Here is a 22,320-nt window from a genome sequence, read left to right as displayed (position 1 = left end):
AATACCTAGAAGTGGAACAGCTAGGCCATATACTAAGTATATGTTTAACTTTATGGGAAACTGACAAACCTTTCCTAAGTGGTGGTACCATTTTATGTTTCTGTGAGCAATGTATGAACATGATTTGCTCTACACTCTTGCTGACATTTAGCATTGTCAGTCTTTTTGATTTTAGCTACTCTACTACATATATAATAGCTTCTCTTTTTTTTAGACTTGCATTTCTCTGATGACTAACAATATCGAACAGCTTCACATGTACTTATTGGCTATTGGTATATACTCTTTTGTAAAGTATCTAAGTCTTTTGCCAATTTTTAATTGGGTCTTTCACCTTATTACCTAGTTGTTAAGAATTCTTCACGTATTCCAGATACAAGCTCTTTGTCAGCTATACGTATCGTATTTTCTCCCAGTGCATGGTTTCCTTTTCAATTTCTAAAGAAAGAAATCTATTTAGAAAACATTTACACATGTAGCTTTTTAATTAAATCTATGATCTATTTCAAGTTAACATTTGTGTCTCGTGTAACCTAAGAGTTAAGGTTCACTTTTCACATGTATCCAGTTTTTCCAGAATTGTTATACTGAAAAGATTGTCCTTTCTCGATTGATTTATTTAGCACCTTTATCAAAAAGCAATTGACCATATATATGTATTTCTGGATTCTCTATTCCTGTCAAATGTTCTAAGGTATCTATCTTTATGCCAAATGATACTGTATTTACTATAGCTTTATGGTGAGTCTTGAAATCAGGTAGTGCAACTTCTCCAATTTTGTTCTTTGTCAAGACTGTTTTGGTTATTACAGGTCCTTTGCAATTCTACATTAGTTTTTAGAATCAGCTTATCAGTTTCTTTTTAAAAAAAAAGGCTATTATGATCTATAATGGCACAACATTGAATGCATAAATTTGAGGAAAATGGACATCTTAACAATATTGAGTCTTCCAATCATGAACATGGTATGTCTTCATTTATTCAGATCATCTTTAATTTTACTAGTCAGTGTTTTGTAGCTCTCAGCATAGAGGTCTTCCATATCTTTTTTTATATTTATTCCTAAGTATCTTAATACATTGATACTATTGTAAATGATTTTTGTAAAATTCCATTTTCCATGTTTGCAGCTTGTATACAGGAATAAAATTCATTTTTGTATACTGACCTTGTATCCTGTGATCTTGCTATATTCACTTATTAATTCTAGTAGGTTTTTGGTTGCATTATTAGGATTTTCTATATAAACAATCATGTCTATGAGTAGAAATAGTTTTTTTTCTTTCCTTTCAATATTTCTGCCTTTTATCCCTTTTTCTTGTCTCCAGTACTTTTGGTGTAACATTGAATAAAAGAACAGAAAAAATGCTTACCCTGTTCCTAATCTTAGGAAGCAAGCATTCAGTCTTTCACCATTAAGTATGATATCAGCTACAGTTTTTTTGTAGATGATCTTTTTCAGGCTGAGGAAGTCCTTGTATATTCCTAATTTACCGAGAGTTATTATCATGAATGGCTATAGAATATTGCCAGTGGTGCTTTCTGCATTTATTCAGATGATCATATAATTTTCTCCTTCATTCTGTTAATATGGTAAATACATTGTTTGATTTTCCAATGGTGAACCAACTTTGTATTTCTGGTATAAACCCCACTTGGTCATGAGGTATTACAATTCCTTTTATACTGCTAGATTCTATTTGCTATTATTTGGGAATTTGGTGTCTGTATTAATTAAAGATACTGTTCTTTTCTTATTATGTCTTTGTAAAACTTTGGTGTCAAGATTATTCTGGCTTCATGAGTTGGAGAATACTCCCTCCAATTCTATTACCTGAAAGAATTTGTTTTCAGGAATGGTATAATTTCTTTCTAAATTGGCTAACAGAATTCACTTTTGACCTCCTTTAGTTTTGAGAGAAAGTTTGAGATTTTGAATCCCATTTAAAAAAACAAATATAGAACTCTTCAGATTTTTTATTTCTTCTTGGTAAGCTGTATTTTTCAAGGCAGTTGCCCATTTATTCTAAGTTATTAAATTTGTTACAAATTTGTTTACCCTATTCTCTTGTTTCATTTTAATGTCTGTAATATTTGTGGTAATGTTTCCTCTTTCATTTCTAATACTGGTAATTTTCTCCTTTTCCTTTATTGATTAGTTTTGCTAGGAGTTTATCAATTTAAGCCTTTCAAAGAGCTTGCTTTTGGCTTTGTTAACTTTGTGATTTGTGTTTTCTATTTTCTTGACTTCTATTATTCTTTTTTTCTACTTACCTTGGACTTAATTTGCTCTTCTTTTTCTAGATTGGTAGATAGAAACGTAGATCACTCAGTTTAAACCTTTCTTCCTTACTAACTATAAATTTATTTCTAAGCACTGCTTTAGATTGATTATCCATATTCTGAGATGTTGTGGGAGTTTTTTCATCATTCAGTTTAAAATATTTTCTAATTTTTATAGGAATATTTTTGAGTTATAGATTATTTAGAGATGTGTTTAATTTCTAAATATTTAGGTGGCTTTCTAGACAGCTTATTATTGATTTCTATTTTAAAACTATTGCAGTTAGAAAAAATATACTTTGTAACATTTCAATTTTTTGAGATTCAGTAAGACTTTTTTATGCACAAGATATGGACTATCTTGGTGAATGTTGTTCCATGTGCTCCTAAAAAGAATGTGTATTCCACAGTTATTGAATATAGTGTTTTGTGAATATCGACTAGGTCAAGTTGGTTGATAGTTATTGACTTATCTAAATATAATTTAGATATTATCTGTATTTTCTGCTTTTCATCTCTTTGCTCTATCAATTCTTGAGAAGGGATTGTAAACATTTTCATCACTGTTTATGGATTTTTTCAATTTCTCCACTTAATTTTAACAGCTTTTGCTTCATGTATTTTAAAGTCATTATTAGGTGCAAACACATTTAGGATCATTGTGTCTTCTTGATGAATTGACCCTTTTATGACTATGAAATGACTGTCTCTGAGATGTCCCTATCTCTAGAAATGCTCCTTGTATTGCAGTCCATTTTTGTGTGGGATTAATATAGTTACTCCATTCTTTTATATTTAATCTGTGTCTTCATATCTATAGTACCTTGAATTTTTATTCAGCCTGGCAGCTTCTTTTAACTGAAATGTTGTGCCCATTTTCATTTAATGCAATTATTGATATGGTTGGGTTGGTGTCTACCATCTCGCTGTTTGTTTTTTGTTTGTACCTTATGTTCTTTGTTCCTTTTTTTCCTCCCTTCTTAACTTATTTTGGATAATTGAATATTATTTTACTCCATTTTATCTCTTCTTTTATCTTTTCAGTGCCAACTTTTTACTTTCAACCATTGCTTTAGAGATCATATGTATCCTTAAGTTACCGCAGTCTACCATGAATTCGTATTATTTCACATACAATGTAAGAACTTTACCACAGTAAAGTTCCATTTAACTCCCTTCTATCTTTTGTGCCATTGTGGTCCTATAGTTTGCTTTTGCTTGATATAGTTCCCACAATATCTTATTATTTTTTACTTTAAATGATTATCTTTTAAAGAAATTTAGAACGGGAAAAAAATCTTTTATCTTTACCTTTAGGTTCCCCATTTTTGGCACTCCTCATTTTTTATAGTTCTATCTGGTATTCATTTCTTTTAGCCTGAAAAACTTCTGTTAACATGTCTTACAGTGCAAATTTGTTGGTGACCAATTCTCTTGATTTCTTTTGTTTCATCTTATTTTGAAGAATATTTTTGCTTCATACTGAATTCTAGTTTTTTCTTTCAGTTCTTTAAAGATGTCATTTCATTGTTCTATAGCTTGCACTACTTCTAAAAATAAGTCAGTGAATATTCTTATTATTTTCTCCTAGTATGTAATGTACCTTTTCCCATTTAGTTTCTTTTAAAATATTCTCTTTATCTGTTACTTTGGCAATTTGAATTTTCATGTGCTTAGGAGTGGTTCTCTTTGTTTATGCTCGTTGGAGTTTGTTGGGCTTCTTGGATCTATAAATTTACAGTTTTCATAAAATTTGCAGCATTTTCAGCTATTATTTCTTTAAAAATTTTTTTCTTCCCCTGTCTCCCTCTCTTCTTCTGTGACTCCACTTTCATTTATATCAGATTGGTTAATATTGTTCTAGAGATCACTAAGCCTTCACTGATCATTTTTTTCTGTACTGTCCAAGCTATTCTTTTTTCTTTGTCAGGTATCATATTGTTTCTATTTCTCTACTGAGATTTACCATCTGTTCCTTTATTGTATCCATCTTTTCCTTCAATTCTTTGTACAGGATTACAGTGGTGATTTCAAAGTCTTTGACTGCTTATTGCAACATGTGTCATATATTTTGTTTCTACTGATTTTTCCCCCTTAATCATGGTTCCTGTTTTTCTGCTTCTTTTCATATCTTATTTTGGATCACAAGGGGAAACATTTCAGGAATGTCCGGATTTTGGTGTCTTCCTCTAATGGGTGTTGATTTTTTTATTTTTTTATTTTTGGCAGATGTTTAATTTATTGGTCATTTGGCCTGATCCTTTTGAAGCTTGTTTCAAAGCTTTTTAGGACAGGTCTAGAGTAGCCTTACTCTAGGGCTAAAGTAGCACACCCCTAAGGCCTGGCTTTTCTGGAGTTTCAATTAAATGCCCAATGTATTCATCAAGGTCAATCCACTCCAGCTGATCAGAACCATGTGTCTCCCAGCACTGTGAGACTTCCAGCAGCTTACATCTTCCTATTAGCTCGTCTTTGCCAGGCCTCACTATCACTTGGCACGTAAGCAGCTTAGTATATGGTTAAAGATTTAAGAGAACTCCTACTCAGATTTCTAGAGCCCCTTCTCTGCACTCCTCTTTCCAGTACTCTGTCTGAAAATTCCAGCTGTCTTAGCAGCCTGAACTCTATTGTTTGCCTCCTCAGCAAATAGACTGTCATCCTCTGCTGGGTTTTGCCTTCTTCTGCCATAATTCTAAAAGTGTTTCCAGGCAGAAAGCTAGGACAATTGTGGGGCTTACTTCTCTTAGGGATCCCAATCCTGTGCATCCTATTTCCATTTTCTAAAAATAGTTGCGCCACATTTTTTGTCCAGTCTTAGAGTTGTTCATAGTAAAAGGTCCAGTCTGGTACCGTTAGTACGTTGTGGCTGGAAGCAGGATTACGATAGCCTTAAACTGGCCTCTCCACATCCATTCTTGTATCCATCAAGTCCACTCATATGACTGCAACCACAGTGATTTTCATATGCAGATTTTTCCCAATATTTTATTAAGAAAAATTTCAAACATCCATAAAAGTAAAATTAACCCATATGCCTACCACCTAGATTCCATGATTAACATCTGCTACATGTTATCACCTGTCTATGTATCCCTCTATTCATCTATCAATTCATCTTATCTTTTTTAAGGATTTTAAGCTAAGTTGAAGACATTAGAACACAGCATAATTTTTATAAAATGCAAATTTAAATCACATCACTTCCTGCTTAGAATTCATCAGTGGATTCCCTTACCCTTCAGCTAATGACCAAACTGTGACATGGTCAAAAAGCTCAAGTGCGATCTGGCCTCTGCTGGATGGTCTCTCCTCTCCTTTTCTCTGCCCTCCCCTCCTAGCTTCCTGGGCTCCTGCCACCCTGGCTTTGTCAGTTCCTCCAGTGTCCTCTGCTCCTTCCTACTGTGGGGCCTTTGCATAGGTTTTTCCTTTGACTGGAATCCTCTGTCCCAGACTCTTGTCCCATTTTGCCTGGAAAGGACCACTATTCATTCTTCACTTCTTCCAGGATGTTTTCCCTGCCCTCTAGGCAGGTGTCAGTTGTGCCCATTAAACACTCACAGCACTACGTACCTTTCTTTGAAAGCACTGATAAAAGTTTGTAATTATCATTTTTGCCTCCCCCATTACATACAAACTTCATGAAGTCAGAAACTATTTCGTGTCACCATTGTAATCCCAAAGCCTAGCAAGGCACTTGGCAAATACATCTATTACCATGTAGGCACTTAAAAAAATATTCATTAAGTGAAGGAACAAGTTCTTTCTTAAGAAGTCTAAGAGAGAGAGAAAAAAAGGAAGTAGCAAAATGTTCTGCTTCTTATTTTTCTGTTATATCAAACCCAACTGCCTCCAGGCCAGGGATAGTTGCCCTACTCCAGAGAGCTGAGGAACAAAGTCATTCAGAAAGCCCTCCAAAGACAGAAAATCCACAATTCTGCAACGCTCTTATTGACAGCCAACCTAAATTCTCTTAACACTGTGGATCCATATCTTCATTTGATTCTTAAATATATAGCTCTGAATATCAGAGTTTTGTTTTTTCAGAGAAAAATCTCTTTCAAAAAATGATATCTTTAAGGGTTTAAAACCAACAACTCATTCTAAGCTTCTCTATGTGTACTCATCTCACACACCAGGTAGTAATAACAGCTCTCCCTTGCTTTGTGGGACCTGTGAGTGCTGTCTCATGACGAGGAGGATACTTATGCCTTGGGTGCATACATTTGCTGAAATATTAAAATGAAATCCAGAAAAGGAGTAACTGTTGAACTTTCATAAAAAAGAGTTCCCTACACTATAGACTTACTGGTCTTTGAATACCAAAGCTGTCCTGCAATACCAATATTTGATCTCTGTAAGCAATTTTACCAGCTGTAAAAGAATCTTAAAAAAAAAAAAGGAGGACAAAAACTGCACAGGTTGACAGTAGCATCTTAGAGGCAATCATCAATATGTTTCTCACAAGTCAATTATTAAACACATAAACATCCTTTTCATTGGAAAAGTAATGGTAATTGTTAATGCCACCAACTGAATAGGGAACGCAGGAAAAGTATTGCTTTAATTTCAACTATTAAGGCATCAAGAGCTTTATAAAGAGCTAGGTCTGTGTACAAAAGCACTGTAATGAATTCTCTTCCCCTAGGATTTGGAATCAACAGATTCAACAGCCCGCCCTGAGACACGAATGGCCTCAACCATCTCTCCCCTTCTCCTAAACTGCCTATCAACAAACCAGACGCAGGTGGAAGGTAGACTGCTGACAGAACAGTCTGCTAGTACAGAGCTCTCCATCAGCAAAACGGGTGTCCGGGAGGGCACATGTGGCTAGAGGTGCCTCCTGGGTCCTCAGAGGTCTTCGCTATGTGTTATAAAAAAACAACTTGGTAAGAAACAGATGATAGCCACAGCTGACAAGTGAGAGAGCTCTACTGACTCTGTCACTAGTGCCTGGCTGCTGTCCACTGCTGTTGCCAGGGAAACAGACGTCAGCTTGATGGAAACAAGGATCAGCGAAAACTTTCACTTACCTCGTTTCCACTGATCCCGACAGCCATTTCTATGGAAACAGCAGCTGCGAGCCAGCGGCAGAGAGGTTACCACTCACTTGTTAATGTCAGGTGTGGCTACCAGCCTGTGCACTTCAGGTACCATGGTACCGACAGCACCAGGATCCAGCTGTCAGCTAGCCCAGACAGCCTGTTAACTCTGCAACAAGAAAGTTCAGTGTTCAAAAGTATATATAAATGTTTAGCTTGGTTTTTTTTTAATTAGAAAAAGGAAATTTAGCATTCTTTCATTTAAGTTGGGGCTTAATTTCTTTGTCCATCAAAGCCAAACCACGGGAGGTTACTGAATGACCCTGAGTCTTTCCAGCACCCTGACCTCAGCATTCAACCCCATGCACGTTACTTCAAAGTTCAAGAAAAGGGGCACCCGATGATGTGGACAAATCTTCCACACAGTAGCCTAGTCAAACCAAAGACAAATCTAGCTAAATGCAGGCAAGTATTTTGCTACAAGTGATCATTAAGGATGTCTTGGACATTCTGGCAGCTTGACCATCAGTAATTGTACACGGGAAATCTTTTTTTCTTTTTATCATTAGAACTATTTACAAAGAGTCCTCCACTGTCTCTTTGCTTTTAGGCTAGACTTCTGTGTTCCATGTCAGCCATTTACCAAAAATTCTCTTGTTGGCCAAGGTATGGAATTAATTCATTAACTCGGCACAGTTTCATTCTGTAACATATGGTGATAACAAATCTCACTGACAGCCTGGCTACCCCGTGACCTCGACAACAGCCTTTCCCAGTTTGTAAGCAATTCAACTACTCTTGTGCGATGCTGATGTGTCAGAGGTGCGTATATTGGAGGAAATTCTGTCATTCACTTTCTATCAGTAGATGCTGGTAAGGCATTGAATGAGAGAAAACTTGAATTTCAGACATGAAAAATTTATAAGAATGCCTATTTCCAGAGGGTATGTCTCCACTTAGAAAATATTCACAAATGAAACCACCACCATCTACTGGTGTGTTTTGCCTCCTGGGTCACCATTCAAGTAGAAGAAATCAGAGACTGCCTGGCTCGTAATGGTATGAATTTAAATGGACCAGGGCACAAACTATGATGCCCCGAACCTGATTCCATTCTGTAAAATTCTAATATAATCTGCCCATGGTTCCACTAGCACCATCAATCACCTTCCCTCTCCACTCTCTCTATATCATAAAGCTTTGTTTTAGGAAACAAAGGTTTCATAAGTGTATAAGAGTCATGCCTGAGTCTTTGTCTAGGGTCTAGGCCCTGGTGTTTGATATACCCAGAATGGGGTGTAGGAAGTGAGATCTAACAGATGAATTGGCTTGAAAATCACCCTTGCTCTTCCATAAATCTTCACTTCATCCATGTTCCCTCAACACTTCTAAAGTTAAGATAAATAGGCCTCTAATAATACAAAATAGAATGATTTAAAAAGGTGCCTGTGACCTGGTATATCTAGAATTTATCTGGATACCAAGAATATAAATTAATTTAGAGCTGAATGACTTTGAATTTATAGATATGGACTGGGTTTATGTTCAATTTTATATCATAAGCTCTGGTTTACTAACAACATTTATCACCTAAAAACATACAAGACCTTTTTAACAAAGTGTTTCAAGTACTTTTAATGTTGGCAAAACCAAAGCTTTGAATTCATAAGTGAATTATAAATGGTTTTATTAATAATCTATTTTTTAAAGCAGGCCCAGGAGGTAGTTTATTAATATCCTTTAATCCTTGGCTGCTTATGTCATTACATATTTATGTAATAAAACATTTAAAATATAGCTTACTTTCCACTAATGCAGACCTATTTTGGCCAATAATTATTAATTAGTTTGAAAGGACTTACTTGATCAGATTCTTTTCTTGTATCAAATCCCATTTTATACACCCTCACTGGAGCTATCGTAATAACAATGACTGAGCACTGTACATGCTTTAGCTCACTGAATTCTCACTTGACTCCACAAGGTCAGTATTGTGATTAGCTCCATTTTACAGGTGAGGAAAGCAAGGCTCAAAGAGGTAAGTAATTTGCCCCAAATCTCACAATCGGTAAAAGATAAAGCAAAGATCCAAGTCTTGGTTATCTGATTCTAAAGCTGGTGTGTTCAACCACTATGTTACAGAAATGCCATTCCTTTCTATTTGTGCAAAAAAAATCACTGTCGAATATAACTTTAGCAATGACAATTTAGATCTGCGTAATATTTTTTATCTAACAAAGAACTTCCACGCCTTCCACAGCCACCTCTTGGGTGACACAGAGTACAACCTTAATGTGTGTATAAAGCACGGTCACTTGCTGGGAAATCCAGAAAATGCCACACTTCAGAGTTTCCCAAGAGCCCCATCAACTGCTCCTACTTCACCCAGAACGAGGAGTGGAGGAAAAGCCATGGATTTGAAATAGAGATATGTTAAATGGGTAAAATCCTTTATTCTCAGAAGCCCTTCTACAGTCATTAGTTGATTAAAAACCACCCTGTGAGGGAGACAGCAAAACCGAATATTTCTGGGTGAGGGATGAGGAAACTGAGGCTCAGAGTGATTAAATGCAGTCCCAGAGTGAACGTGGGACTCCGGCAGGACAGAACCCAGGTCTTCTAGCCGCCTTCCTGGGTGTCTGAGCCACACCTCGGGAGCATAAAAAGTCCTCCACCTTGGGGGCTTGGATACCAACACCCCCACCACAGGTATGGCTGGTGGCAGGTGGGTCCTGAAGTGGAGAAGCAGCACAGGGTCAACCAGCCCACTGCCTGTGACCCCCACGTTGCCCCTGGGAACCTGGCAGCAATTCTAAAGATGAAAACCTCAAAGGGGGCAAGCATTTAAATGAACGATTTTAAAAGTGAAAAATCTGCAAGCTTCTAAAAAGCCAGCGTGAGAAGATGAGATATACATAATCTGTCTGAACTGTAGACTTAAAGGAGACACTCTTTCCAGTTCGTGGTCATAAGGGAACCATATCCTCAATGACAACTTAACGTTAAATTGCAACACTAGTTACTGACATGCTCAGCCCCTCCCACAGAACATTATCGTCAGAGAGAAAAGTGTTCGTCTCTGCTTACGCTTGGCTACGCAGGGCATACAGTTCATAAACTTCATACTCACCTTGACGGAAAAAGTATCTGTTAGAAAACCAAAGATCTGTTCCAAAGCATCAGCCTTACAATGCTTTAAAAATGTATAAACACCAAATCAAATGTGCAGATTCAAGTTAGCTCAAGAATACAATAGGATGGCATGGCCACACGGAGCAAGGAGCCGAGGAGCACAGACAGGTGCAGGTGTTCCAGAACGGTCAACAGACTGAGGGACACACAGCATCATCAGACACTCCTTCGTGAGAAGGCAATAGCGTGGTCCTGACTGGACTTTCTACAGGGGGAGGCTTTTAATTCAGTGCTTCTGGGATTCCGCTTGTGTGGGTCTGACAGTCCCTTAGAGGCCATGCAACATAAGGTGTCTTTCCTTTAACATGGATGTCCTTCCCATTTTGCAATACCTCTAGTGTTCCCTAAAAGAATCATGAAGAATCTTAAGATGAAAATTTAAAAATTTTTAATTAGCTTTAACAACAAAAATACAAATGGGAAAGTAAGAGGGGAGTGGCTGGGCAGAGAAGCAGAGGGAATTGTTGGGGAGGTGGAGGCCTGCCAACCCTCATCAGTTTCCCCGTGAGAGACCCCTCATCTTCCCCGTGCAGCTCTCAGAGCCCCTTGGTCCACACCTCTGCTCTAGCCTTCGCCGTACTGCGCTGCTTAAACACAATCTGCCCCACGAGACAATGATCGCCTGAGTGCAGACATCTTGGCACCCGGGGCCCCTGGCCCAGAGCCGGGCACTCCACAGGAGCTCGGGAAACACTGGCCAAATCACTGGGCATGGCTGAGGGGCTCTGCCTTGCAGACAAGGTTCCTGCTCCACGCAAAGCACCTCCAGCACATCCTGCCCAGGTGGCCTCACGGGCGGGGTGGCGGCAGTGCGCAGCCCCTGGGAGTCTGCACGCAGCACGAACTGACGGTTGAAATTGCCGAGAAGCCTTGGGTTTTCTTTTAAAAATTCATGTGTCATTTGCATTCTCCTTCATCTCAGTTTCGTTTTGATGAAAAAAATAATGTTTTTAACAAACTTATTATTTTCCCCAAAAATATATTTCAGTAAGCTGGCTGTTCCACGAGGGCGTGTGCCTTTTTTATCCTCCCACTTTGGGTACCTCCCACAGAGCTGCACGTTTAACCCCACCATTATCCTGGGAAGCCCCTCCTCTCATCTTTCCCTTTATTCTTTTTTTAAGCACCTCATGATTTGGCTCCTAGCTCTGCTTCATCATTCCGGGGCAATGGTTCCTGCCTGGGGAAGCTAAGAGATAAGGCATGTCACTGGCACTGTTAAAATTAGTGGTTTCCATGGCCTCCGTCAGTTTGGTTGGGTTTAGGAGACGTGAGGCGCCAAGGAATTCACAACAGGATTGCTGTTAACCTTGTATGGGAAGTTCCTGTGGCAAAAATCAGAAACAGTGTTGTTTCTCCAGGAATAAACGCCACCCGCACAATCCCAACCCTAACCTAAGGCCACGGAGAGCCGTTTCTCGGTGGGGGTTTCATAGGACAGTGTGCGTCCATGGTGGGAAACTGAGCACAGTCGATGCAGGAGGTTTTACAGCGTGACCCCTGGGGCACAGGCGGGGCATGGCTGAGGGAGATGGAGAAGGGAAGCCAAGATGGATAACCAGGCTCTGCTTCCGCTCTGGAAAAGGCCGTGTTTCCAAAAATGTGATAAAGGTCTTTTCACTAACTCAGCATCCATGAAGACATCACTTCCCTGAGATACAGCCTTGGAAAGAGCAAGATAAAGTAAGTGAAGAGTGGATTAATTCCTTTCGAATCAAACCCATCAACACCACCTCCTGAGGATGTCTGGGCTCTGTGTGGTGACAAAGGCTCCTCTGGGGGACACCGGCATCTGCTGGGCCTCTGGGTGCTCTGCTGCTCCCCCACCCCGGCAAGGGTTGTATGAAGAAGCTGCTTCCGAGAGAGCCCAGAGAGCCCCTAGCTCCCTCTCCTGGGGCACCCTGCTTTCTGGGGTGTCTGAGAGACGGTGACGATGCAGAGCTGCAGGGCTCTGGGACGGCTCTCCAATGACATAGGGCACAGCCTGCCACACAAGGAGTCCCCTTTGCTATCCAGTCTCTGCCCAGCTCTCTTTACAGAGAGTCAGTCCATAGAGATGGGTGGTAAACAAAGTGAATTTCAAACACAGTGACTCAATGACAAGGTTGATAGGCCATGGGAAATGCACACATAAAAGTTGACCATCACTTTGTATTAAAGGAAGATTCTGCCAGTTATGATTAAAACTGAAATTAGAGAGACAAGTCTCACAGTGACAGCACTAGAAAACCAAGCTAATAAAGTAAGATTTTGAAACTGTTCAGGATTTCTGTGCGAATCTAGCCTTATTTCTCCTTCACAATAAAATCTGAAACACCACTGGAAGTATCTGACGCACTGTGGTCACTTCAGAGGGTCAGGTTGTGCACTGACAGAAACAAGACCACGGGAGACCAGGGCCCCTTTCCTGGGCTAGGCAAGGCTGGGAATCCTTTTACTCACTTGTAATCCACCTCTACACATTCACATTCTAATACAACTGGCTTCAGGGAAACGTGTTCATTAAATTAATGGTGTTTGGCAAGCATCAGAAACACAGAATCTCACAGACAGATACAGGCAGAAAGAATCACAGTTCAATCCAAAAGCAACACACTGAGGGGACGTCAGAGTCCAAACGCATGCAGAGAAGCTGTCAGGGAGCAGCTGGGAGACACGCAGAGTCGCCTTACACGTGGCAGCAGGAGAATGTGCAACACGGATCCAACTGCTTACCCACTAAGGACACCAAGAACCAGGTTAAGGACGAAAAATGAGCCAAGGATGATCAGACTAACAAAATACACCCATGGCCATTCCCATCCTATCGCATCATTTACCTGTAAAACGTAAGGAGATCAGTTATCAGTTATCCATTTACAAAGAGCAGAGCCCCAGATGCAGCTGCCAGACCACTCAGTGCTTGGATGGAGGTTAGTGCTCCTAGGACAGGGACTGGGCCTAAGTCCTTCCATTTTTTTCCTTCAAATAAGGACAAGTTCTGCTGAAATCTACAAATGTGGCCTACCAAAAGTTGGCCCAACCCAGCTCATTTAGCTACTGTTTTGTACCAATTAATCTGCATTATATTTGGATCCAGACCAATAAAGCAATTATAAATGCATCTCATTTCAGAACAGACAAAAGGGCAAGCAATGGAAATTATTTAAATCTCAAGCAACAATGCTGATTAATTTCTGGTCAATAATAATTCTATAGCTTTCTTTCATGAAGGCTGGTCAGGTTCCAGGAAACAGCTTGATTTGGGAAGCTCAGCAGAAAAGAAAGCATCTCAGAGGACACGTAAAGTGTCTGGCACCCTCCTGGCGGCCCCTGTCCAGCAAAGCCTGTGTGGTCTTGGCAACTGTCCTCAGAACTCTGCTTTCAAGATGAAAGAGGTGTAGCTTACCCGCTCAATACACCAAGTACAAGATTTAGTACGAAAAATGACCCAAAGATGACGAGACTGACAAAATACACCCAGGGCAATTCAAATCCCATAGCATCATTCATCTGCAAGAAATAAGATGGTCTCATAGGAGTGGGTTAATAAGAGAATCTAATAAGGAGAGAGGGTCACATTAGAGACAGCATTCTATACATTTAATTAAACATTTACTTAGATTCAAATCAGAGACAACAGCAGCCAATGCACATCCACTACATATTCCCAACACACGTACACGCACGCAAGCATGCACACACACACGCGTGCGTGCGCACACACACACACACACACACACAAGATAAGTCATCAAGGCTTTCAGACTAAATAGCAGATTTTGGCCTCAGGTAGGAGAATCGGCTGGGATTTGGCTCTTATCAGGAAACTGCCTTGACAAGTGATTTTCAGAAATGATCTTGGGAAAGGATAAAACTAGTGCTTAGCTAGAACCTATTTTCTACTCTGCCCAAGCTGTTAGTACTTTCTTTGCTTTTAAAATTTGTGATGGTGGAAAAGTCTTAGTTATAGAGACAAACTTACAACATTTGACTCTATTAACTCTTTTTATTAATAAAAATTCCTAACATAATAACCTTCCACTGGAAGCGAACCTATCCAAGGAAACCTAACCCACTTTAGATCTGGATTATCTGCAATCAGTAAGTACAAGCACAACTAAATGAAAGCAAACACTTTTTTTTTCAGAAGTCAACTAGCTTTAACATATTCAGGGGTGCTTTTAGGAAACGGGCTTTTTGTCAGCTGTACCCACAGAAAGGACTCAGGAGGAGGAAAACAGCCCTCATCCCCCACACTTAGCTTTGACCTAGAGGACCCCCTGAAACTGGCTCCAGCTGTGAACCGACTGGGATTAGAGGTGAAAGGGCTCAGCCAGAAGCAGCCCATGCCCCCATTTCTGGACAAGCTCAAGTTCACATTCAGACATAGCATCCCTGTCAGAACGTCCTAGGGGAGGTTTGGTGGTGAGCAGCTTTCATGCTGGAGCAAACAGGTGCTTTAAAGATCACATCTGGATAGCACTTTCCAGCAGCATGGGTCAGTGTTACATCGGGCAAACACCTGTCCCAGGCAGGAGGTGTTAAGGACCAGCCAGAGAACAGAATGGATGACTCCAGGCATGATCCTGCTGGAACACCCAGAATCTTCCGCCAATAGGAATCATATATAGTCTGGGCAGAGCCATCTCTTGCCTCGCAGGTGCAAGCCCTCAGGGTGTTAAGCATGTGCTTTCCGGCACATTATCTGGCTCCAGGTTTTAGCTTTACAGAACGAGGCTCATGCATTTCATAATGTTTGCCTCACGCAGAAGTCAAACAGGAAAAGGGGACATTAAAAAAAATTACCTAACATCTGTTGCTGAAGTCTAGGGAGAGGGCATTAAATCCCTTATGAAACACCTGTTTGGCCACATGAAAACTGATGTGCTTAATAAAACTCATATCAGGCTGCACATCTTACATTGGCAATTAGAGTAATGAATGAGCCAGGGCCGTGGCTGCAATTGTTGATCTAATTAAGTTGGATAAACTAATTTCATCAGGAAGGTGCAGGGTAATTCTTCCAAAGCAACTGCACCACTAAACTTATTTAAAAACCCATGTGTGGAGAAGAAACAGCCCGCCTGGTGTGGTGGCCAGAACCCAGCCCAGGTCCGCACCTGCCAGAGAGACCTCTCTGTGCCTGCTTTCCTCCGCAGAGGTACACGGTGCAGGGGAGGGTGGACAGGTCCAGGGCTCCCATCAGGAAACCCCACTCTTGCACAACTCTGGCACTGTTGGCCATGCCGTCTGCTTCACCAACCCTCCTTCAGGCCTCAGTTTGATGTTCCAGAGAATGGCTCTGCTAACAGCTATCTTCTCCACTTAAAAGGGAAAACCTTGGGAGTAGGTGTTCAGCAGATTCACGTTTGCTCAGATCAGAAGTATCACCTGGAATTACTGTTGAGGGCTGGGAAAAGACTGGCGCTAAACGACCCACAGGTGACTCCAAATCTCTACACGAGAAGGTGGGCAAGGGAGGCAAACTTCGACTCTAAGAGCTGCTCCTTCTCCCATCTCTAATCCTTCTCAACCCAAGCCCCTTTTTGGAGCCGAGCATTTCTTAGACCTTACCATACACATAGGGAAAAATCAGAACTGGCAAGTTGTTCCCAAAAATACCCACATGAAAACAGACACTCTGTTTGGAATTTTGTCTGCCTGTTCTTCATCAATAGAGAAATCGGCATGAGCTGAAGCACTTCAATTTAGATTAATTTAAAAAAATATTTATATTAAAGTCATCATGGGATGTCACCTGGTGCCCAGGAAATAATTTTCTTTTTAGCTTTAGTTTTCCCTCGTTTGAAAGGCTGAAATGCACATTCATGTCTCAAATTAAAGGCCAACCCAAGGATTTTTGGTTTTTTTCTAACTGTTGAAGACACTACTAGAAACTTGGTATCCTGGTTGTAACTCCCAGAATACGGAATAAGAGAAAGGCAAGCCCTTGGCTGACTACCTAGAGGGAAGTTTCCTAGGTGCCTTGAATGAAGTTTGTCAGCTTGTCTGTGAGTACTTCCGGTGAGGGTCTGGCAGCCAGCACCTCCAGAGGTACATGCATTGAGAAAAGAGCTTGGTGCTTAGGCAAGCTGCCATAAGTGATTTACATGGATAGCTCTCCTAAAACCAATACTTTTAATTTCCTACATTTAAAAACATTTCCTCTAAATTGAAAAAAAATTAAATCATGTAGTCTAACTCTGCATCTTGTAGACAAGAAAATTAAAGCCCAGAGAGGTTCAGTGACCTACGCAAAGTCACACAACCAGCCCTCTCCAGCCACCAGAAGTTAATGATCTCCCCCATACATTCAAATAATAGTTCTGGCCTAAGCGTACCTTTCCGCACATTAGACCCACCTGCACTTCCCTTCTCAAGACTCTGCCAGTCATTTGCCAGACACTTGAGAATTAAGGCGTAAATGACCTTGAGAACACTGGCTGAACATAAAGTTAACTAGATGCAAAACAATCCCCTAGGAAAGACTTTGTCCACCATATACAAATGCCTAAAGAATTGAGAAATTTGCTTGCAATCAATACTTAAAACCCAATCTCCTTTATCTCCCAAGATGTTCCTTTTATGCCCTAATTGTGGATAAAATAGACATTCAAACATGGCCCATCTATACTAATGAGGCAATGTGCTTGGCACACATGAAGAATGACACTAGTCACTGGTATTTACTCTGTGCCAGGCACTGTGCCGGCCAGGGGTGCTCTGCTGTGGAACGCAGCTGTGTGGCTTCCAGCTGCCTCTGGCCCATAAAACATGAGGAAGGCTTGGTTCCTTGGCCCCTGCCTATCTCTGTGACGAGTTAATACATGCCATCAACAATTAAAAACAATCTTGATGGGTTTCAGACAGTAAGATCTTAGAAGACACTCTGGAAGACATTACCTAGCTGCCCCCTAGTGTTCTAGAAGGATTCATAAACTGCTGACGAGTGGAAGAATGCCAAGGAAAGAGTGCTGGGTTCTAGTCTGGACCAGAGGGGTCCTGTGACCTGTAGGCCAAATCCAGTCTGCTGCCTGCTTCTATATGGCCCTTGAGCTAAAAATGATTTTTACATTTTGATACGGCTGGGAAAAAATCAAAATAATATTTCATGACACACAAAAGTCATATGAAATTCAAATTTGAGGGTCCATAAATAAGCTCTGATTGTAATAGAAAGACACCCATTTATCTATGTATTTATTATCTATGGTTGCTTCTGAGCTACAATAGCAGAGTTGCATACTTGCAACAGAGACCACATGGCCTGCAAGGCCAAATATATTTACTATTTGGCCCCTTATAAAAAGGTTTGCAGACCCCTGTTCTAGATTGAGGACCACAACCACTTGCTGTAGGACCCTGGAGATGTTTAGTTGTCTCTCTATATTCCACTATCTCCATGTTCAAGATCCTAGACCTTCTATAAAGGGATACAGACTGGGATAATGTTTATGAATTACTTGAGTTCCTCCATCAGAATAAAGATGCTATGTAATTCATGGAGAATATAATTATATTGTCAAATTATTAACTATGTGATTGTCATATTAACAATAAAGATGATAATTATATCATCCTAGGTGATACTTAAAAGTTCTCAGAAAAGCAAAGTTAACTTTTGTTTCCGGGTGTGTGACGTTTTCTCTCCTTTAATCACACACTCCCAGGGTTTCCACTTGCTTGACAACAGAAAATTGTTGTGAGAGAATCAATGTGCAGAAATATAACATAAAGTATAAAATTGTCCATTAGTCAAGGCATGTTGGATCAGCAGTTGACAATTTACCATGACAACTGGGAGAAAAACAAAGCTGGGAGGAGTCACAGATTTTTATTTTTTAAGAAAATCAAAATGTTGTTTTCTGTACTGTTTTGGGGGAAGGATCAGAGTTTGGGCTATTTGTACAATCCTTTTTCTATTTCTCAGAAACTTCAAGGGAAGACTGGAATTGAGACCTCAACTAATCTGACGAGTTGCAATTTAGAATAGTGAAAATGAACCCTTCACCTGACTTGAGGGCCCTGTGCAAGGCCATGGTCTCGGCTCATACAATATAATCTCCTTCTTTCTCCTCCTCCATGAAAAAGCATTGTTTTGTGAATATAAAAAACAGATGTGCATACCCACACAGACACACACACACACACCCACACACATGCATACACTCTCCTGTGACAATCAGAAAAAGAAAGGGACATGGGAAAAACAAGATACAGCATGGTGGTGATGCTTAAACTTCATCAAACTACACTCACCCTTTAGGGATTAAAGATAAAACACACGTTCTTTGCCTAATATTGAATATGCAGGGACCTCTACAATCCTATGAGCATAGTGCTCACTGCTGAAGGGAAGCAAAAACCTATTTATAACTATCCTATGTTACATTCTCTGAAGTTATGGAGAAATATAAAATCCTGTAAAGCATCTAAAATTTAGAAACTGTCAGAAGCTACTTCTTAATTTGCAGGCCTTCTAACTAGAAGCTGCCCATTCAAGAAGTACTTTGTTACTAATTTCCTTTTAACAACTCATTAATTGGAATCCTGGTTAATCCCATTTGGACTTGGGTTTAGGCTCAAAATCATGTTAGCTGTTTTTTCCCAGTAACTTTTAAACCATGCAAAACAATTTCTAAACTTCTGTGAGCCTTTTAAATTCTACCAAACTCAGCCCTGGGAAATGGGGGTTAAAATACTACTGAACTTTATTTATACCTCTGGCTGTGTCAGAAACAAGAGGAATCAGACCCTAACCTTGAAAGCATGTCCAACTGTTTGCATGGTGGGCTAGATGGGTCCACCAGCCCTGGAAGTCTGTCATGCCATTTCTACCCTTTTTGCCAGAATTCTACAGCTCCCAATAGAAAGGAAGAGAGCTGCGGGCTTGGGCTGGGCTGATTTATAGTAATGTTGAAGATACAAAAGGGATATATTGTAACAGGGGGAAAACTTATGTTGGGTTTAAGATTGCACTGAGCTTTGGAAAGCATAAAAGGAATCCAATTTATGTTCCCTCTCTTCCTTTTGGGATCTAGTAGAGCAACCTGCCTTTATATACAGAAGATCGATTTTAGCCTACAGAAGTCCAGGACTCTCTTAACCTGGGAAATGACCCTCTGGCTCTCCTGAAATTTAATAAGGACAGCCCTAGCCTCCTGGAGTTCCTCCAAAGGGGACGAATGGGCACACGGCAACAGTTCTCCAGGCAGCACTGGGAGTGGAAGCCTAACAGGTCAGAAGCCAACATCAGGCAGTAGCTTTCTAGAACTGAAACTACAATCCTAGGGGACCAGGAAGATGAGGCCTGCTGGTGAAGAGAGGGTCTGCTTCCCTTCCCAAAGAACTGACTTCTAGGGTTTCTTTCTCAGCCAACTCTCCAACTCTACCTAATGAAATACCTCTCTCCAAGGAAAAAACTCTCCATAAACTCTCTCCTCAAACTGCTTACCCAGTAGAGCACATCTGTCCAGCCCTCCATGGTGATGCACTGAAACACAGTGAGCATGGCAAAGGCAAAGTTATCAAAGTTGGTGATGCCTCCGTTCGGGCCGACCCAGCCGCTCCTACATTCCGTGCCGTTGGCGGTACACTGGCGTCCATTCCCTGAGAACGCACATGGAGCTGGGTCCTCTTCAGCGACGATATCTGCAAACAGAGTAAGCAGTCTGCACCACTCGAGAGAGAAACATCAGGACACCCAAGCCAGTGGGCGCTGAGAATCCTTGCCAGAGCCTGGAACACCCTACCGCCTATCTATGACGTCTCAGAATCCTGCTTGTCCTTCAAGGTCCATTTCAGATCCTCCCTCCTCAGTGGAACGTGCCATTTCCTGTACTCAGACTCCGTCTCTCTCCTCTGCACCCACTCCTACAGCCCCTTCAGCTCAGACAGCACAATGCTATCGGCTTACTGCAGGTTCAGGTGTTGGAGGTCCCCCATCTTGTTTGCTAGGACACATTGCATAGGAAATGCAGATGGAAAAGGAGATTAAATTCTCACTTGTTCTGAACATAATTTGCACTAAGAACTGGCTTGGCAAACTTTCTAGTATACTTGGCATTTTTTTCATCTTCCATTTTGTTTCAGATTTTCACCAAACCACGAAAGTTGTTTTTAGGAAAACCAACATTTTTTAAAGTTAGGTTAGCTACCATTTTCATTACTCACCTGAGTCAGCAAGAAAACATGTTTTGTGCATTTTTCCAATAAAAAGTTCCAATCCTATAATAGCATAGATTATGATTACAAATAATACCAAAAGGGCTATGTGAAGGAGGGGAACCATGGCTTTTATAATGGAGTTCAGGACAACTTGTAAACCTAGGGAAAAGAAAAACAAGTTTGTGAGCCAGGAAGACACTTCAGTGATGCATATATATAATTCCTAATGATGCCTGCTCTGTTTGTGACACATGGCTATAAAACTCACGGATATTTACAATCTTTTAGTTAATTTTAAGCCTGGATGTGAGATGAGCAAAAAAAAAAAAAGAACCTTAAAGATCATCTAATCCAACTCGTGCACTTGACAGATGGAAAAACTAAGGCCTACAGAGGGGACTGCCCAACATTAGAGCTCATCATTCATTTATGCATTTGTTCATCCATTCGACAAAATACCTTCAACATCTACCTTGAACATCTAAACCTGTGGAAATCATGCGGTTTAGTGTTTGGGGGCAATATGAAGATGTTTTACATAAAGTGTCTTCTCTCAAAGAAGTTATATTCTAGAAGGAGACATAGAATTAAACACAAATAACTCTGCTCTAAGGTAGCACAAAGATGCTACCTGAGTAATATCGGTTCAGATTAAAGAGGGAAGACATTGCCTCTCATTGGGGTGAAGAAAGGCAGCTCGGAAGCAGCTTCCCTCCAGACAGGGCCTGAAGGCTGAGCAGGAGGGGTGACCACAGGTGGACATGGCAGAGGCCACTGCAGGGAGAGGGAACATAGTACCAAAAGCAAAGATGTGGGTGAGCGCAATGTGGGCCCGGGGGTGGCCAGTCTTGACTGGTGGTTATACAGTGGGAAAGAATATCAAGAAAGAAAAGCAGATAGCAGCCAGGTAGTTCTGGGTTTTGAATTTGGGCTATGGAGCCAGACTTTAGTCCATCAGCAAAAGGCAGCAGCTTTAGAAAGACCAACAGGACAGCAGTAGGCAAGTCGGGCAGAGAGGGGGTTCAAGAGTGCTGGGGCTCTCCAGGTAGGGGAGGATGAAGATCAGGATGAGACCAGAACTCAGCATCTGGGTGGGAATTCAAGGAAGGTACCTGTGGGGTGCTCTAATTATTTGAGTAGAGTCTTGAGGCAAATCCCAGCACCCTGAACAAAAACAAGCACTCAAAGCCTCCTGGAATGAGGGAGGTAGGAGGGAGAGTGTGGAGGGGTGAGAGTGGCTTTAGCCCTGCCCTCTCGATATTTAAATGTTCAAAGCTGTTCAATATTTTTGCCTCCCATAAGGAATACATGGGGGTGGGGGGAAGAAAACATCTGCTCTAACCCACTTGGACAGGTTTTTGTTGTTGTTTTGGTTTTTTTGAGACACCAATGGGCCATCCAAAATCATCATCCAGCAGTTAGCTCTTCTAAATTCTATGGCGACAAACCATATGTTTCAGGAATATTTTTATATTTACAGTAACTATCGTATTTCAGATTGGTCAAATTTATAAGATAATAAAGCTGTATCTTAATGTGAACATACAGTTTCATTACATTCATCTCCTTTGTACATAATCAACATGTATAGATGATCTCATCAGACTCTAGCCAAGGAGGCAGTGCAAGAGCGGGAAGAACACCCAGGCAGGAACA

At 40.7% G+C, this 22,320-nt stretch overlaps 1 protein-coding gene across 4 annotated transcripts in view; it reads right to left on the bottom strand.

The window, feature by feature from the left end:
- The window catches only part of CACNA1D (calcium channel, voltage-dependent, L type, alpha 1D subunit), a 318,714-nt gene that overhangs the window by 121,503 nt on the left and 174,891 nt on the right, over positions 1–22,320 (bottom strand). For 2 of the 4 annotated variants that reach the window (XM_012638174.1, XM_012638184.1), the window contains exons 6-8: positions 20,671–20,823; positions 19,952–20,148; positions 13,904–14,007 (exon numbers count right to left, since the gene is read on the bottom strand). In XM_012638174.1, coding sequence (XP_012493628.1) covers positions 13,904–14,007; positions 19,952–20,148; positions 20,671–20,823 — 454 coding nt within the window. Of the gene's footprint in view, positions 1–13,230; positions 13,335–13,903; positions 14,008–19,951; positions 20,149–20,670; positions 20,824–22,320 lie in introns of all 4 variants that reach the window. The other 2 variants (XM_012638166.1, XM_012638179.1) reach the window with 1 other exon arrangement.

This window comes from Propithecus coquereli, unplaced genomic scaffold (assembly GCF_000956105.1).
Source record: "Propithecus coquereli isolate 6110/MARCELLA unplaced genomic scaffold, Pcoq_1.0 Scaffold1, whole genome shotgun sequence".
Lineage (NCBI taxonomy): Eukaryota > Metazoa > Chordata > Mammalia > Primates > Indriidae > Propithecus > Propithecus coquereli.
The sequence above is the reverse complement of the archived record's forward strand: the minus strand, read 5'-3'. Positions and strand labels throughout refer to the sequence as shown.